Below are 20940 nucleotides of genomic sequence, written 5' to 3'. Positions count from 1 at the left end.
AGCAGCAAGTTATAAAACTGAACAGAAACGTATTACTATATTCCACCTGACATCCGGAATATGCCATGTATATGGTATGGCATGGATATGGCAAGTCAGAGGGCTTCAATCAACCAAGACGGATCTGGGCGACACTAAACAGAATTAGAACCAACTGTGGTAGGTGCTCTGACTCACTTTTTAGATGGGGAAAAATACCTTCTCCAAATTGCGATTGCGGTGCTGAAAGACAAACGATTAAGCATTTGGTAGAGGAATGTCCCATCAGATGTACACTGGCAATCGGCCCGATTTTTTAGTGGCGACCAGTGAGTCGATTGGATATATTTACCAACTAAATTTTCGTTTATAAAAATTAATTATTATTTATAATGTATTGTTATCATTTTATATACAAAAACTGTGATATAGCCATACGCTAAATAAATAAATTGCACAAAAATACACTATTAATTCCGTTAAAAAATGTTTACTTTATATTTACTTGCATGTCATGTTTACCAATAACACCAACTATAATATAGGTTACTAAAATCAAAAATTCATAAGGTGAACACATAAATGGTGCAGCACTTTTCCGACAATTTCTATTGTTTTTGTATATCAAAGGTTCTTATAAAAAAGAATACAGCGATTTGGAAAATATATTTACAATATACAAATATAAAAGAATTTTAATACAAATTATAGCATGCTAAACAGAATATCCGCATTCATATTCCACGGTGAGAAAGTATTACTTAACCTCAGTGGTAGTATGTGTAAAACATGATGAGAATATTGAAGTTATATCTACATACCTACAAGCAAGCAAAGAGCAAGATGACTAGCGAAAAGTAAGTTTACAGCAATTTCTAGTCTATTCATAAATTTAGTTCAAAAATATTTGCGGTAAACATACTTACTAAATTAAGAGCGTAGGCGCAAATATTTTACGGCTATCCCTACTTTTTCTATCTTTACAAGGCAAATTGCATGTAATAAAATTCTAACTGGTACAGAGATGTAAACATTAGTTGACAGTTACATTGTCATCGCTAATATAGAGGTGGCTATTTCGTTCAAGTTTCTGAATGTTCTTGATAAGCATTACTTATATAATCGCTTAAATTATTAATTATTCAGTTAATTATTAGTATTATTTTTTCACTATGTATTCAGCGATTAAATAAATTAATTATTAAAATTAATTATTAAATTAATATTTAAATTATTAATTCAGTTAATTAATGATTATTTTTTCATTATGTATTCAGTGATTACAATAATTTATAGACTATACAATAAAAACTAATAATCGAGAAAAGAGAAAAAGTGACAGATTTTAATAATATATTGTTACTATGAAACGCTTAGATAAATTTTGAACATCAACAACAAAATACTTGGACAACAGAATAAATCCTGGTGTATTCTGTGCTTGGATCTTCCATAAATAATAAGTTTATTAATTTCACGTCTTATATCAATTAATTATCAAATACTATCGATATTATTTAAGATACAACTCAAAATATTCCTGAAGCCGTGTCAAATATTTAGTAGCCTTGTTTGTCACTGTCTTGTCAACAATTCTCTTCGACAGTGCATTGTTTGACAAAGATAGCGAATGTTTGGTTTGGAAAATATCACCACGGACATGATGTTCATTTTTGGCGAATCCTGTAAAAACCAATCAATATTTTTGAAAAATTTAAACGAAGAATGAAAGATTACATCATTACTGAGTGTATAAAATCCCTTAGAATAAACAAAAAGTTTTTTGAATGAGATATTTGAAATTCAAAATCACACTCAATGTTCTTTTCTTTTTCACCCCTGTAACTTATTAAAACAAACATTATAGAAGTTTTCAGGGACTTTTTACCCTCGGTAATGATGTAATCTTTCATTCTGTGTTTAAATTTCTCAAAAATACTTATTAGTTTTCTCAGGATTCGAAAAAAAATGAATGGATTTAAAGCATTGGAACGAAATTTAGCGCCTACGCTCTTAAATGAGAAAATAAGAAACTACAAAGTTAGATAACCTAAGCACAAATTTCTACAAAAGCGATTTCGCGACGTACCTGCTGCTTTTTCTGATTGATTTTATTCCTCTTTTGAACATCTTCGTTTGTTTTGTTGTTGGCATTCTGCGCAGCTAATTCCAAACGCCGTCTCTGCTCGTTTTCTTGATCCGTTGTCTATAAAATAAAAAGAGACTTTTAAAAACCAGATAGCATATTTATTTATATCCATTCCTTATAGAAACTGTAACAAATTAAAGAAGTATTTGTAGCATCTATATCTACATATTTTAATTAATTACATAATTTTAAAAGAGTAGATTTTATCAATTGCTTGCTTTCAAATTTTTACGTTACACTGTATAGAAATTTAAAGTAATAAAAATTTAAGGCGGGTATGCACTTAGAACGGTAGGAAATGAGAAAAAAAATTTAAAACAATATAGAAATATTAGTTTCCTAAAAAACCTTTCCACAAATTTAAAAGATTTTTATTAGTGTGAGCCATCGGCTAACATTGTTGACAAACTTATTGTTTTTATCTAATAATAAAACTGTTAGCCAAAATAAAAAGAACTTGTGCAGTGGTGTATACAAACTAACATGTGACTACCCAAAACCTTACATCGGTCAAACTGGTAGAACCTTTAACAATCTTGCAGCAGAACACAAAAAGGCTTTAAATAATATAGAAACGGATTCTATGAACGCACTTAAACTTCTAGATCATAATTATTCCTTTAATGACCAATTTAAAATTCTTCATATTCAAAATAAAAGCCGTAAGTTACCTTATAAGAATCTATAAAAATTAATAAATACAGATATAATTCTGAATGATAATAAGAAACGAAACACATTCACTTGTAAGAAGAATACAAATTGATCACTGGATGAAATTAACCTTTTCGTACATAGTTGAGGTATAGTGAAGAATTAGGGAATTATGAAATAATGAAAATGAAAGGTTAATATTATTTAAAAAATTATCTCCTTAGAGGTACATGATGAAAAGTTTGTATTAGTAAAACATAATGAAGAATTTGTATTAATAAAGGATGAAACGTACTTGACAAAATATTCGAATAATGAGTAATGTTTGACCGTCTCCTAACAGCTCTAGCTATATTTGTTAATATATTTTTATAATAAAGTTAAAAACAAAAACAATACATTATTGTAATACAAAAAAAGTACAGTTTTAATATACAGCAAAACACATTAATTATACTATGATAAATAGATTGGTTTAGTCAAAATAATTAAAATAATTCTAAAATGGATAAACAGTTGATTGTAATGTGATGACTTGCAAATGTCATTTGTACTAAAGGTAAAAACTGAGCAACAAGTCATGACAGAGACTTTGAAACAGAAAACAACAAAGTGAATTATTTATAAAAAAAAGACTAAGTTTTCACTCTAATGGCATATAACATATCCCACCAGAATGAAAACAATGGGAACCTTCTCTGGTTACACCTCCGAGGCTTCTACAATTTGCAAGCCATACGGATGCTGAGACTAAGGAAGATGAGGGAATTCTACAATTTACAATTCACGTCACATCTGCTCAGCGCGGTAAAGTTCCAACGAGACTGGTTCCCTTCATACTCCACACAGTTGAAAATGGTTATTCATTTTTGAATTATTTATCTTTGTACTGCATAAACTTCTGTAGCGTGTTACACAAGGAACAGTCTAAAACACAAAAGCTGACGCTATAACAACCGGAAAAATCTATCAAACGTGTAAAAAAATTAAAGAGACACTATAAACTGAATTATGATCCAGAAAATGTAATTAAGCTACATTAATGATTTAAAAATGTTGATTTAATAAAGTATACACTAACCGCCACACTACTTGACGCACGGGTATATTGAGCTAATACAGTCCTGGACCCTTCACTTGTTGCACTGTTGACTTTTATCTCTAGTGACGTCTAGAACGTCAGAAAATGAATAGAAACCAATACAAACATAGAAAGTTGACAATGTAAACGTTTATAGAACAGTTGTGTGTGAAGTTTATAGTTGTCATTATTGTCTTTGAAGTTTAAAGTTGTCATTATTGTGTTAAAGTTATAAAAGTTATGGGGACCGTGCAAGTTCGGAAAAGCGACACCTGGTTTCATAGCTCAACAACATTTTTCGCACTTTTAATTATATTGGCCAATTATATTAGTCCTGGTTGCTGGATAATTGTCAAGGCCATAGCCCAAAAAATATAAGAAGAAAAAGTAAGATTTAGGTTAAGTAATTAAAAGGTAAACAATTGTATGTAGTAAATAAAATGAATTATTAAAATGCAGTACTGCAAGCAAAATACAAATAATTAAATATACTTTTATATAATCATTGCATATCATATCAATATTGTGAGCAACATATAATTGTTCTTCTTCAATGACATTAGGTATGAAATATACGTCAATTTGACAATTTCAATTGACAATATGAATTATTTAAGAAAGTTACAAGATTTCTCCGCACTTCGCGCACGATCGTTTCTCGTATCCCCTCCAAGTACTTGCACACCGCGAATAAAGTATTGTATTATTCTTGGTGTTTGAATAAAGTTTTTTTAAAGCGGAGTAACAATACTATTAATTAATAATAATGTATTTTTTTGTATGGAAAAACAATAATTTTGAATAGTGTGACAGTCACATGACATGACAGACATAAAAGTCACAGGTGAGAACGGACCGAATTAGCCCTAGCCAAGCAATTAGGTTCCCGTGTGTCTACTATAGTTAATTCGCTTTCAATATGAGCTAAGACGCCTGATTAGTGGGTTTTTCGTGTCGTCGCAGCTTGTCGTTGATTAGAAATTAATTTATTCTATATTATAAACTAATTTCTAACCAATGACAAGTTGCGACGACACGAAAAACCCACGCATCAGGAGTTTGAAACTGGCGTCTTAGCTCATCTTAAAAGCGAATAAACTATAGCGTCGCGCTTACTGTATAACTGAAATATAATTTTTGAGGAATAAAATTCCTTAAGTTTTCCAATCGCGACGTTTTAAACTAAATTAAAATTATGTGTATTTAAAAAATATCTTACCTTGAATGCTTTGACAAATCTCACCAACAACGAAAAGAAAGTATTTGCATCCGTTGTTCTCGGAGATTCTGCGAAATATTCGACACATTCCCTGAAAGCCTCCTGCGCCATTTTGGCGTCGCTCTTCAGTCTTCTGAGTTTGTCTTCTGCATTGGCAAGGAAATCTCTAACGACTAGACTATGACTACCTCTACCCCGAATTTCTGCTTCTTTTCGAACAGCTTCCATGCCCTTTTCCAATTCAGTGACATCTGTGTTTATGTTTTCCAGAGAAACTGTGAGAATTAATAAAATTAAAACAAAGTGTTAATCAAAAGTAAAAATGATTTCAGATAAAGTTTAAAATAATTTGAATATATTGCTTGTGTATTTATGTAGTCCGAAGGTAGACAAAAAATTACTAGGTAATAAGAGTACTATAGCATTACGCTGTAATTACTATTTTCTGCTAATTTTAATTTTTATTTTTAATAACTTTTCGCAAAACGAAATACCTAATAGTGTCATATAAATTCACATGTAAATACAGAGCAGATGTTAAACGAAACGTTAAACAGATAAGATAAACAGTATAAGATAACAGTATAAACAGTATAAGATTAATGTTTCTTTCAAAGAAACACTTCTTAATTGATTACGATGTCCCCAGCCTCGTTATGTCAAAATTCTTGAAATCCATAAAGTTTCTCAATTTATGGCTTTCTCTGGTTTATCTAAGAAACCGCAAATCAGTTGACATAACAGTGGGGTTTCGTTCGACCCAGTCAGTCTACTACCAGCGTCTGCACAACACACACCCTTCGATTGTCGATATAGGTCAACAACACACCGCTTGTTCACACAAAATAAATAAACAGATTACCGTTCGTTGTACACATTATTTCTTTGTCGTTTTAATTAAATTCCGCCATACACCAACCGGAATATTGGTGACCCCCGCAAGTATTTAAACCGCCGCGAAAATTTAAAAAGTTAGTGTTAATAATATTATACTTTTGCCGGTTTTAAATACAGTGAACATCGACAATGACGACCAGTGCCAACAATAGTGTTTCAGATCGGATTGCAGTGGCCATCGGGAAATTGACAGCCGAATTAGCTGACATGAAAATCCAGCTAGCTAGCTTGACGCAGGCTCAAGCACAAACAAACACATACCGTCGCAACCGCAGCAACTCAAGAGGCAGACCATATTCTAGAGACAGTAGCAACAGTAGGGAACATAATAGTGACATATTATGTTGGTATCACTACCGTTTTGGTGACCAGGCTCAAAAGTGCTCTCCTCCGTGCAAGCATCAGGGAAACATCGCGGGCAGTCGGTGAGTGCGGCATCCGATCCAAGCCCAAAGTCTCGCCGCCTTTACGTAACAGACTATGATACTAAAAAACAGTTTTTAATCGACACCGGAGCCGATCTATGCGTTTTCCCGCGAAAATATGTACGGGGTGCACGCGAAAAGACTTCATACGAACTATACGCGGCCAATGACACTAAAATCGCGACGTACGGCTATGTGAACTTGACATTAAACATCGGACTACGGCGTGATTTTACGTGGCGATTCGTAGTGGCGAACATTTCAAAGCCCATTATCGGGGCCGATTTTCTTTCCCATTTCGCTCTCCTAGTGGACATTGCTAACCAGTGCTTAGTAGACAGTACGACAACCCTTCGAACAAAGGGACTCGTTAAAGAGTGTTTCGACGGCAGCGTAAAGACTATCGCGGAAGCGTCGCGTTACCACGAACTGCTGCTACGATTTCCGGAAATCACGCGACCAGCCGGTATCGTGAAAGACATTCAACATCAAACCAAGCACCACATCGATACAACGCCAGGTCCACCCATTTTTTCGATTAGCACCTGACAAACTGCAATGGGCTAAAAAAGAGTTCGAAAATCTTCTACGACTAGGCATCATAAGACCATCGAAAAGTAACTGGTGGACTCCACTGCACATGGTCCCGAAGAAAGGTGAGGAATGGAGATCCTGCGGAGATTATCGACGTATAAACCAAAAAACAGTTCCACATCGATATCCAATTCCGCACATCGAAGATTTCGGTCAGGCGCTAGCTGGTAAGACAATTTTCTCTACAATAGATTTAGTGAGAGCATACAACCAGATACCAGTAGCCACCGAAGACATACCAAAAACCGCCGTGACCACACCATTTGGGCTGTACGAATACTTATATATGCCTTTTGGTTTACGAAACGCAGGACAGACATTCCAGCGTTTCATAGACTAGATTTTACGTGGTCTAGACTTCGCCTACGCCTACATCGATGACATTATCATTGCGTCAGGATCCGAAAGCAGCATATGTCGCATTTGGAAGAGATTTTCAAAAGGCTCAAACAATTTGGCGTTGTGATAAATCCAGCGAAGTGTCAATTCGGCAAAAACGAGATTACCTTTTTGGGATACACAGTATCAGACGGAGGACTCACACATCCACAAGAAAAAGTAGCAGCTGTACAAAATTTCACTCAGCCAAAAACAGTGAAAGACCTACGCAGATTTCTAGGTATGTTAAACTTCTACCGAAGGTTCATACCCAATGCAGCTGAGCTACAAGCACCACTACATGATGCCCTAAAAGGTAATGTCAAAGGAAAAGCACCAATCGAATGGACACCACAGCGAATCCAAGCCTTTGACGACTGCAAAAACAGTTTAGCTAACGCTGCTTTACTGAGCCACCCTGTAAACGATGTTGATATCTCCATCACTTGTGACGCTTCCGATTTTTGTGCGGGAGCTGTACTACAACAAAAAACGGATACAGGTATGAAACATTTAGCTTTCTTTTCTAAGAAATTCTCACCTAGCGAAAAGAAATATAGTGCATACGACAGAGAACTATTAGCTATATATCTAGCCATAAAACACTTCAGACATATGATCGAAGGCAAGGACATAACGATATACACAGACCAGAAACCAATCACCTTCGCCTTTACTCAGAAGCTAGATAAATGTAGTCCTAGACAGTTTAGATATTTAGACTATCTAGGACAGTTTTGCACTAACATTCAGCACATTTCTGGATTAACAAATATTGTGGCAGACGCACTATCTCGAGTCAATAGCATCAAGAAAGATATCGACATCACTGACTTAGCTCTCGCACAAGAAACTGATCCAGAACGGCAAACTTTTTTAAGTGAGAAAACATCACTTCAAATGAAGAAAATACGCTTTTCCGAACAAAACGTGAGTTTGTACTGTGACATATCAACATCTACAGCCAGACCATTTGTACCGAAACCACTTCGAATGGCAATTTTTCGCACCATGCATAACCTAGCACATCCCGGGAGCAACAGTTCTGTGAAGATGATCACACAGCGATATGTTTGGCCATCCATTAAATCAGATGTGAGGAAATGGACTCGAGCGTGTCTACAGTGCCAACAATCGAAAATATCGCGCCACATTGTTTCACCTACTGGAAGTTTTCTACCACCTTCCAGCCGATTCGAACATGTCCACATAGACATTATAGTGATGCCGGTCTCAGAAGGAAACAGATACTGTCTAACATGCGTTGACCGTTTCACACGTTGTCCAGAAGCTTTCCCGATGCCTAATCAAGAAGCAGACACAGTAGCCAGAACATTTTTTTTCTGGTTGGATAGCTCGTTTCGGCACTCCCAAGCGCATCACAACAGATCAAGGCCGACAATTCGAATCGCATCTCTTCAAATCAATATGCAAATTAACTGGAACTACCCATTTAAGGACAACCGCCTATCATCCGCAAGCAAATGGTATGGTAGAAAGGTTTCATCGACAGTTAAAAGCAGCAATTCGATGTCATGAAAACATCCGATGGACCGAAACCCTACCTTCAGGGTTACTGGGCATACGAGCAGCGTGGAGAGAAGATTTAGGTACTTCAGCCGCCGAACTCGTGTACGGAGAACCATTGTGTTTGCCAGGTGAACTATTGTTTTCGTCACAAAGAAACACCGACGACAATGCTCACATTTATTTAAAAACGCTTCGAAACCATTTCGAAAACCTCCGTCCTACGCAACCGTCGCATCATGGATCCAAAAGTACCTTCATTTTCAAAGACATGAAAACCACCTCTCACGTTTTCATCCGCCGTGATACAATCAAAAGCAGCTTAGAAAACCCATATCACGGTCCTTTTCCAGTTGTTAAGCGAGGTGACAAGACTTTTGTCGTCCGGGTAAATGGAAAAGAATCAACAATTTCCATAGACAGATTGAAACCAGCCTACGAGCTTCACGACTCTCCCCATCACGAAACAAAAAAATTACAGTATCCAGCAAAACAAACAACAGACCGAGGAGAAGAGCAAGATTTACCGGAAGCTACCAAGAAAGTGTCAGTTCACAGTGTATTAAGTGATTTTTCGTTCTCCTCGTATAAACTTTGCGTTCTTTATTTTTTTCTATTTTCAATTGTCATTATAATATGTATATATTATGTATTATTTATCGTCTTCGTCACTCGAAGGGGGGTATATAGCATTACGCTGTAATTACTATTTTCTGCTAATTTTAATTTTTATTTTTAATAACTTTTCGCAAAACGAAATACCTAATATGTGTCATATAAATTCACATGTAAATACAGAGCAGATGTTAAACGAAACGTTAAACAGATTGTATAAGATTAATGTTTCTTTCAAAGAAACACTTCTTAATTGATTACGATGTCCCCAGCCTCGTTATGTCAAAATTCTTGAAATCCATAAAGTTTCTCAATTTATGGCTTTCTCTGGTTTATCTAAGAAACCGTAAATCAGTTGACATAACAGTGGGGTTTCGTTCGACCCAGTCAGTCTACTACCAGCGTCTGCACAACACATACCCTTCGATTGTCGATATAGGTCAACAACACACCGCTTTTTCACACAAAATAAATAAACAGATTACCGTTCGTTGTACACATTACTTCTTTGTCGTTTTAATTAAATTCCGCCATACACCAACCGGAATAGTACTACTGGATTAGTACATATATGATTTCAATCCTCTTTTTCTTCCTGTTTTTTTTTTCACTAGCTTTTCAATAACTTTATTACTTTTTCATTGTCGATAATATTTTCTCGTTTTTCTGATTTTAAAATTTCACTCTCGATCGTAAAGAAGTATAACTTCAAAAAACATATGGAATGAATTGAAATCTTCTAAGAAGCAAGATTCTAAGTACGACAAGAAAGAATAATCTATATAGGACATTAATAAGACCTGTTACATATGGGATGGAAACAACGATGAGTAACAACTAAGAGGAAGAAGTGGTCACTTTAATGGGGGCCAGACGCACATTGGCAGAACATGGGGACTTAAATCGGACATGGTGTATTGGATATACAACAGGATGGTAAAGCCCACAATAACGTATGGTTATTGCATTGGCTTTGCATAGCATTGGTCTGGTGGCCAAAGGTGCAACAGAGAAATGCTATACAGAAGTTAGGCAAGATACAAAGGCTTGCCTGTCTTAGCATAATAGGTACAATAAGAGGCACACTGACTGCAGAAATGGGTGCCTTACTATACCTTCCTCCCTTACACATGATAGTGAAGGGTGAGGCAAGGATTGGGTTACATAGACTGCAGAGAAATCAAAGTAAAATTGCAGTGGTCAAAGGACACTGCAACATCAAGGATATATGCGGGAATCCGATATGAGAGATTAAAAATCACCATTCAGTCGCCAAATATAAAATGGAAATACCTTTCCAGGTGGAAATACACTCCAGGGAGGTATGGGGAAATCCTGGCAGACGTCTGAAGTATGAGGCCACGCCTGGTATACAGATGGGCCCAAGAAAGAAGATGGGTCGGGATCAGGAGTACATAGTGAAGATAGGGACTATAACGGTTCCATACCACTAGGAGAATATGCCTCTGTATTTCAGGCAGAGGAATATGCAATCCTGCACGTGTAAGGATAAACAGATTGAGGACTTATACTAATGAGAGAATCAATATTTGTTCGGACTACCAAGCGGCCTTGAGGGTTTTAAAGATCCCAAGGATAACCTCCAGGCATGCATGTGAATGCCGCGAAGAACTTGAAACCCTGACCGAACATAACGAGGCAAAACTCATATGGGTGTCTGTACATCAAGGGATAGGCAATGAGAAAGTTGACGAACTTGCTAGACGGGGATCAGCAACAAGATACTTCGGTCCAGAACCGGCACATGGCGTGCCGAAAAGCACAATCAGAGACCGATTAAGAGGTTGGATCAAAGAATACTGGGAAAAAATTCCCACACAAAACAAAAAAAAAGAGATTTATACCTCAGACATGCGTGAAAAGAGCTGACATTGCGTAAAATGAACAGGAATCAGCTCAAAATCACTGCAGGTTTCCTAACTGGACATTTTCCAGTAAATGGACACCTACACACAATGGGACTATACAATGGGGATCTCAGTTTCAGACTATGCAATAGAGAGACCGAGACAGTCAGACATATTATAATATGCGACAGCGAGGCATTGGATCGCAAGATACAAGCAATATATGGAGATAGCAGACCAAGTCCGAAAGCATATGGCACTAACTCAGTGAACCTTTATAGGCTAGTGAAGGGCACGACTTTATTGGATTGGGTGTCATGAGAACAAACGGAAGAAAGCACAATAAGCCAAAAGGATGCAGTGCGACCGGTGTGCATGCACGGACGGCTTCCAGAAGTAAAAAAATCTAAATTAATAAAAAATTTTAGGGCTTACTGTTAGAACTTATAAAAGAATTTCTAGCAACTTACCTACTGCGGCTTTCTCTATATAATGAAGCTCGCTATCGAAATTCAGCAATTCCGGGAATTTCTGCCGTATGGTGGCAACAATGTAATGTAAAAGGCACAAGCGTTTATCAGTCGACTTGGTATCTAACAAAGTATCCAAAGATTGGAGTTTGAAACCATAAGCTGGTCCACGTTTACTACTATTTAAGTAGTTGCCAAAGGCAAGGATTATTTCTAACACAGATCTGAGTTTCTTCGAGTTTTTCACCGAATTCGAGCCCGATATTATTGCATGCATTTGCTAAAATGTAAGTAGAAGTAACAATTAATGATTAAATATATACAGATTGGGTCATTTCATAAACATTTACAGGTTGACATAGTTTCATGTTATATAAAAAACTTTCAAATACGATTTCCTCATAGGACGTCGAAACGTCAATAATAAATGTAAAATGTAATTCTCATTACAATCAATTCTCATTACAATACAGAGATATAATATGTATCAGATAAGTATACAGAGTAGAAAGAAAGAGGAAATGTTTATTTGAGAGAGGAAAATCTATCAATAAGAAAGTAGTATAATTTCATCTTTTTTTGTTTTGAGCCTATTAATTATCATACCCACGATAAAATATTACCGAATCTGTATATGACACCAAAATTAAAAATATTAATTATGTCCAATAAACAAGAACTATACTGGATCATTAAAAAACCTACAATACAATACAGTATGGCTCACAAAAATCGTACTGAGAAAGATAGCCAATATAAAAGATTGCACATAGAATAAATATACAGTGATGAGCGCGCTAATAACCAACAGAATAACGCAAAAGATGGAAAACATAATAAATTGCAAAACAAAGAGAGATAAGACTTTGCAACGGTTTGACACGTTACGGAATCATTTTTGAACTCTTTAATTATTTTTATAATTATTTTCTTTTGAGCTCTTAATTAAATTTCTCTAATTTTCTTATAATTCTCCATTTAGAAATATTATTTTCTCTTATGTTTTAAAAAATTATTTATTTTCAAAACGTCACCATTAAACCAACTTAAAACTATGTTTTGGATTTGTTGGGTTGGTAGCGGTGAATATTACTTCGTGTTCTGAGGTCGTCCTTGTGACAGACGAAAAGAACCGCAGCTTTCACTTTTGGTTGGAACTTCTATGAGTGAGTGGCATGTGGCAAATTTAAGTCCAGTTTGGAGGTTAGCAATACCTCGTGATAGTTAAATTGTTGGAAAATTGGATTTCGAAATGTGGTTCACTAAATGTATACAGGAGTGTTTAGAAGGAATCAATCCAATCCATTTTTTGCATATAACGTCGCTACATGGTAAATTATTTTTTTTTATAACTGTCAGCAGCCATTTCATTGTGACATATAATTTTAGTAGGTATCTTTTAATCATTCCAAAATCTATAATTAATATTCATTCAGAGAAAATCCCAACCTTATATTTTTTGTCATACATAAGTCAAAATTTCTTTTAAATTATTCCAATATCATTAATAAGTCAGTATCCTATAAGTATTTTAAAGAAATCATATTTAAAGATGAAGTTTGTTTTCAATCCTAATAGTAAAATTAATAATATTGAAAATATTAAAAATATTACTAAAAGATTTTTAAATTGAAAACTTATTGGTACACTTTCCTGGTGACAACCTCCAAGGCTTCTACAATTTGCAAGCACATGGATGCTGCAGTGAAGAACATGGAGAACAAAGTTCATGGAGAACAGTGCCTACGTTCTCTCCGATGAGGCTCCAATAAGAGCCGAAAATCGCGATTCAGGGGACTGGACTGCGCTCCGTATTCTAATTGAAAAGTAAGATTGTTTTGCCTTCGCATTGCAACTGAATAAAAAATGGTATACATTTTTATTTTTAAATCATATTTATTCTGTAATTATATTTAGTCTGTAATTAGAAAAAAATATCACATAAATTCTTGTCAAGGTCAAATTTTGTCAAGACTTCAATAATTCAGTAATTTTTTGTGTATAGTTAATGGCCCTTTTTTACATTATGATTTATCTTAAAAACTCTTTCCTCGTTTTTCTTTGATTACACTTAAGCAATTGAAGTAAACGGGAACTGTTTTTTAGCCACTCACGTGAAAACTTAAAAACATATCACAACACCGAGAGCCAACCATTAGTCACTTGGGGGAACAAGTTTTTAGGGCATTACATCTCCTTTTCGTCTTTGCACCTGGGCCTACAGGAGGCATGGTTTTGCACCATCCTGGCGCTCATTGATGCACTATGTTTACTAATTACTTTGTTTAAGATTTAGCTTGCATTTATTTGGTTTTTAATATAGGTACATATAAGTTTAGTAAGTTCCCAAACATGTATAAATTTGCGGTACTGTGCGAGCTCGGCGTATCTGCCAAAAAGGTATTAGTTTTTATATTTTATTGTTAATTTAGGTCGATTTCATGTCATTATATAAATTTAGTTTGTATTAGTTGCTTGTTTCGCAGATATTTTGGTGTTCATTTACTTATCTTCATTTATTCGGTCAATTCAAGTCAGTTGTATATTATATTTCTTCGCTTCAATTTCATTCATTGATTTTGCTTAATTCATTGTATTATATTTCTACTTAGTGTCAGGCTTGTTTTATATCATTGGTCATATTTTTCGAGTTCTAATTTAGTTGTTCGTAGCAAGCGTACTGTAAACATTTGGTAAAGGTAAAGGTCTCATGTGAGTTGTACCCTATATGTAAGTAAAAGGTACTTATATAATTTTGTAACAGGTAACATGATTGTTGTTATCTTGAATATAACATGTTAAAGTTAACTTTGTCATTTTAGAGTCACACAATATTCAATTTGGTTTAACTCAGAGATTGTCCAAATCTAGGTAGTTACTTTTAATAAATATTTACTTATTTTAGGTCTGGATCCGGCGTATGAAAAAAAAGTTGATTAATAGCAAGCTGATAATTTGTTAATAGCTTAAGGGTGTCTAGTCGGATAAACTTTGATATATGGGAACACTGGAACAGGGGAAGTTTTAATTGTGGAACAGGTTAAAAATTTGGAACGGTCACACCACGAAAACGGCACATTTATTTTGTCCGGCAGAACAGACTTAAACTCTCCGAACAGAGATTAAACTCTCATGCAAAAATCAGACTGCTATTTATCACCAAATGGGCGTTTTAATGAGTGGAACATGTAGAATATGTCAAACGACAGGAATTATGACAGGTGATAAATAGCAGTCTGATTTTTGCATGAGAGTTTAATCTCTGTTCGGAGAGTAAGTCTGTTCTGTCGGACAAAGTAAATGTGAAGTTTTCGTGGTGTGACCGTTCCAAATTTTTAACCTATTCCACAGTTAAAACTGCCCCTGTTCCAGTGTTCCCATATCTCAAAGTTTATCCGACTGGACACCCTTAAGCTATTAACAAATTTTCAGCTTGCTATTAATCAACTTTTTTTTCATACGCGGGATCCAGACCTATTTTGTATATCATTGTAAGATACCTGGGAGAGTGATCGAAGATCATTTTCTTGGCGCCCATGATGTGTTAGTTTTATTTAATTTGTTCTTCTTTAGAAATTATTCATCTTTATTCCTTTCCAGAAAATTATTCTTATCTTAATATTTCTCTTCTTAGTTATCATCACTATCTACTTTGAGCTACCGTCTTTGACAGGAATGCAAATTGGCCGTATCTATCCTTAGCCCGACCGCACATCAAAGAAACATGAAACGTAAATTACGTTTCATGGAAATAAACCACTGCTAAACAAATATACGTCCGGCCATTTATGAAACTCTCCGAAAATAAAAATGTATCATGAGCATGAATCACACTCGTTTCATTGGTAGGCGGACTTTGAGATTTGTTTAGCAGTGTTTTAGTTTCATGAAACATGTTTTTCGTTTCATGTTTCATGTTTTTCGTTTCATGTTTCTTTGGTGTGCGGCTTGGCTTAGTGTCAAGTTGTCGTTCTCTTGCGTCTCTTGCTAGCCCACTCATTCAGTTTGCCTCTGTCTATTCATCTATATTATTTGTTCATCACTCCTTTCATCTTATCATTTTCCCTTTACATAATTTTTTACTATTTTCTACTATCTTTATTTTTGTTCCCATTTAGTTACACATTAGTCTGTCTTTTCTTTACTTCTGTTGGAGTATATCATCCTCTTTACTTTAACGCCAACAGAAGTTTTCTATATTGTTACAACTAGTGGAAGTGGAAATGATCGTTATAAACGTATAAATTAACATTACATATTACCATTGTTTATATAGGGATAGTTGGTCAGCCCAATAGGAAAATTTGTTTGATTTAAATTGAGACAGTCACCAGATGTCCCCACAATTTCTGTCAGGGTCGCAACGTCAAAATGCATTGACACCAAGTTGGATACGATCCTATTCATAACACCCCAACTCGCATACATATTAAGAAAAATAAATATATAATTTAGAAATCGAATTAATGATGTCATGCTATTACATATTATATAATATATAGTAGCATGACATCATTAATTCAATTTCTAAATATACTCTTCTAATATATATTTATTTTTCTTAATTAGTATGCGAGTTGGGGTGTTATGAATAGGATCGTGTCCAACTTGGTGTCTATGAATTTTGACGTTGCAACCGTGATAGAAATTGTGGGGACATCTGGTGACTGGCTCAATTTGAATCAAACATATTTACCTATTGGGCTGACCAACTATCTCCCTATATAAACAATGATATTACATTACATAGTTTCCCACCTTTAGACGTCTGTGACAGACAGGAGTATTTTATAAAATTCTACTGTCACAGTGAGAGTTGTCATGCTCCTCTGATACGTCTAAAGGTGGGAAACTATGTAATGTAATGTTAATTTATTCATTTATAACATAACGACCATTTCCACCTCCACTAGTTTCATCTCTTTTTGTTGCCCATTGTATTATGTTTTCCATCTTTTGCGTTATTTTGCCATTTATTAGCGCGCTCAGTACTATATTGTTGTAACATCTGTAACATAAATATTAATAATATATCAACTTAAACAACTATCAAAGTACCTAATAACAAAGTTATAAGTAGCTAATATCTGACCCGAATTTATAAAAATACATAACCGAATCTATAAAAAGTGCGAAACAATCATCGGAGACGAGAGTTTAGATTCAGAGCTGGCATCGGAACGAGATAAGCCCTGTTCAGTTTACTAGTTCTTTCCAAAAATGCTAATACCAACAGAAAGATATAGTTTTATGCTTCATAGACTTCAAAGCACAATCCACTATTACAACGATTGCAAGAAGTCAGTTTAAATGGAAAACAATTCAAACTACTAAAAAACGCTGAATAAAACACCAGAATTAGGATCTAAGGTTCCACGTCTACAGAAATAAAAATTAGGAGAGGAGTTAGAATACGATGTTTTGTCACCCCTCCTATTTAATTTTATGATACAGTCTTGATGATACGGTGTTGATTGCCAAATCCGACTTAGGTCTACAACGAGTCATCAATAGGACCAACTCAAACTGTGAGCAATTCGATATGAAAATAAGCATTAAGAAAACCAAATTATGTCAATCCGAAAAAAAAACAGAATATACCTACCTACTCAACCTTGCACAATTAACGGGCACATTTTAGAACAGGTCAATAAAAAGTACCTGGGGTGTTCGATCGATAGCAGCCTAAATAATAATCTAGAAATAAGATCGAGAATAGAATAAATAGGCCAGAAAATCGTTTGAAAAACTCAAAAGACTGCTATATGAATAAATCTCGAAATTCGACTACGTTTATCGAAATGCTACGTCTGATCGACTCTTCTCTATGTAGTTGAAACGTGGACCCTTAAAACATCAACCGTAAATAAATTGGAGGCCTTTGGAATGTGGATCTACCGGAAAATCCTCAAAATTTCATGGACATCGCATACCTCAGACGAAGAAGTGTAGCACAGAATAGGCAAAGAACTAGAACTTTTCAACACAGTGAAAGTTAGAAAAAAAAAAGAATGTGTGTGTACTTTGTACGCACGTAAGAAGTTATACTTCTATTATATGATTTCTTAAAAATAAATATACTTTAAACAGTTTGTTTTAATTTTTTTAAACACCAAACTAATTTTGTGCTTACCGCTTTCAAAAAAATTAAAAAAAAAATAGGATTGCTCCGGACTCGAACTCAAGACCTCTCGATATCTGGGCGAATGCTATACCAAATACGCTACGAGGACTGTGTCTGTATCGGTTCGGACGTACCTAATGACAATTCACGGTAACAAACAGACTGGAAGGTGAAGTATAATAAATATACAATATAATGTTTTAATAATACTCATCTTACTCCTGAGGAAGACAAATCCAAAGACACAAAATTATAATAAATATATTTACTAAAAATACTAATATATTCTTTGCATACCTTTTCTTGCACTGATAATATATTTATACATAACTTGAAAGATTCAGCAACTAAACGCCATACTGTCTGTGTGCGCATGCGCGCAGTATTATGAAATTTTACTCTCAATCGCGCCTAAAGAAGTATAACTACAAAAATCCTACCTATGCCACATATTCAGAAATAATAAGTACCAATATGCTCAACTAATAGTGAAAAGAAAGATCGAGGGAAAGAGAGTACTAGGAAGGAAAAAACTAACGTGGCTAAGACACATCCCACAATGGACAGAGCTAAATTTTGAACAGCTGAAGGCAGGCAAGAGTTTTAATTATAGTAGCCAAACTCCATTGAGGAAAGGACACTTCAAGAAGAAGAAGTATCTGAAAGTGAGATGTTTCAGAACATACTCAAGTAACTGAATTTATAATATTTGTACAAAATAAAAAATGGGGTCGAAAAATAATAATACATCAGACAATAATTGTTAAAAAATTAGTGCAAAACAATAAATGTTGTAAATTAGTATAAGCGTTGAAATTCAATCGCTTTTCATCGCTTCTTATCGATTTTTTAAGGTACTAGAAACTTAGTTGAAATCGATATTTTTTACTTAGATATCAGTACCATTTGGTCAGACGGTGCTAACTGCATTTTTAGTAATTTTGTGTTTAGTGCACACAAATAATCAAAACAACATTCTTTATCGTTTAGGCAGACGCTGCTAAATGCACAACGAATATAATTTGATTGGCAGCATTGGTTATTCAATGATAAGTGCACATTTTTTTGTTTATGCGTGATCAGATTATCATAAGTATTGTTATCACACAATGATCAAAATACATTTTTCATTTTTTATGGTCAAATAGTGATAAGTGGTACAAGTCACTTGTGCATAAGTCACAAATTAGTATTTTTGTGGAATCAAGTTGTATTAATTCATTGGTAAATGCATTCAATAACATGAAACAAATATTTTGTGGTAGAGACCTCAGCCTAAATCTTAGAAAACGAGTAATAAATTATTGTTATGCATTTTCTATTCTTGTGTATGTTGTGGAGACATGGACTCTTATTAAACAATGTAATAATAGATTGGATCCATTTGAAATGTGGACATATCGAAGATTGCTGAAAATCTCCTGGGCAGACAGAATAACCAATGAAAAGTACTAAGAAAAATAGAGCACAACAGGGAGATACTGGATTCCACCAAAATAAAAAACCACAGTATCTGGATCATATGACACGTGGTGACAGTTATGAATTCTTTAAATTAATAATGCAGGAAAAGATTCAAGGAAGGGGCAGCAAAGGTAGAAGAAAAATATCTTGGTGTGTATGCAGCTCAACTGAACTCTTTTGAGCTGTAGTGTCAAAAGTTAGAATAGCAGTGATGATTGCCAACCTTCATCGCAGATGAAGACATAGTGAAGACATAAAGATGACATGCAGAAGAAGAGGAAGAAGAAATTCCACAAAAAAGTCAAATAATTCCAGAATAGGAAGATAATAAGTGATATTCTTTAACAATAATCATTTGGTCAAAACATGATAAGTTGCAATTTTTTCAAATTTCTTTTTTATTTTCAAACTCTTGTTCCACTTTTTCGAGTCCGTAAAATAAATTGTAACATATCGCATAGATTCACATATCTATTTATTCTGAAAATTGCTAATTCCTAGGTAAAACCTTAAACACAAACTCCCATAAACGGTTTTTTGTCTCTCCTATAAAGTAGTAAAAATGGACATAACATCATCTGATCAAATGGTACAGATATTTACTTTATGATTTGTACTTACAGGTGTAACAAGATGTATATTATCAAAAAAGTTGCCTATGTAACTCATAATAGACAGTTTCGCTGATATCCTTTCGACTTTCGTCAATTGAAGCAAGAATTTATCTTCATCTGTTAACATATTCACGTTCTTCTTTTCGAACTGATACTCTCTATACGCTTTAGTTTCTTGTTCGGTAGGCACCATCCTTTGAAGAAGTTCTACATTTTCTAAGGAGAGCTGTTTCAGATCCAGCATATTTATTGCGTTTATTACTTTGTCAGGTGTCATTTCCAGTTTTCGCCTAGATATTGCTAAAATGGAAAACAAAATATAAAATAATTAATTAAAAAATATTACTACATAAAAATTCCAAATATCATAGAATTATTATTACTTAATTATGATCATTAGAGAGCGGAATATATGCAAAGTGCATATAGATGCATATATTGCATATTTTCAGACAACAAACACAACATTGCATATTTAAGCTAAACACGATTTATTTTGCATATTTTAAAAATAAATTATATAAAAGTTTAAAATTTTCCTCTCTTAGTTGGAATTTTATAACTTCGATATGAACGAGCTCGTTATTTATCTATCTATCGCTCATCTGGACTTTCCCATTACTACCTGAATTTAACAATTATGGGTGTTCCCAGAAAAATATTATTTTATTAGCGTAGCAAGTCGTAGGTACCTTACCTGCTTTTAAGGTTCTAATAATTATTTTGTCAGTTTCCGGCCAACATTTGTTTAAAGTAAACGTTGTATCGTATTTAGTGTTTTTGAAGTGATTGGTATATATTAAATTTAAATATGTCTACCATTCAAAAAAGTGCTTGGATAAAGTGTTTTCCCGAGTTAAAGCTAAGTAGAGACAAAGTATT

General features: G+C 34.4%; 1 protein-coding gene across 1 annotated transcript in view; it reads right to left on the bottom strand.

Moving 5' to 3' along the window:
• The window catches only part of LOC114324638 (formin-like protein), a 384693-nt gene that overhangs the window by 15188 nt on the left and 348565 nt on the right, over positions 1-20940 (bottom strand). The window contains exons 11-14 of the mRNA XM_028272506.2: positions 20066-20358; positions 11857-12136; positions 5083-5357; positions 2069-2185 (exon numbers count right to left, since the gene is read on the bottom strand). Of these exons, the coding sequence (XP_028128307.1) occupies positions 2069-2185; positions 5083-5357; positions 11857-12136; positions 20066-20358 (965 nt within the window). The remainder of the gene's footprint in view (positions 1-2068; positions 2186-5082; positions 5358-11856; positions 12137-20065; positions 20359-20940) is intronic.

This window comes from Diabrotica virgifera, chromosome 2, assembly GCF_917563875.1.
Source record: "Diabrotica virgifera virgifera chromosome 2, PGI_DIABVI_V3a".
Lineage (NCBI taxonomy): Eukaryota > Metazoa > Arthropoda > Insecta > Coleoptera > Chrysomelidae > Diabrotica > Diabrotica virgifera.
The sequence above is the reverse complement of the archived record's forward strand: the minus strand, read 5'-3'. Positions and strand labels throughout refer to the sequence as shown.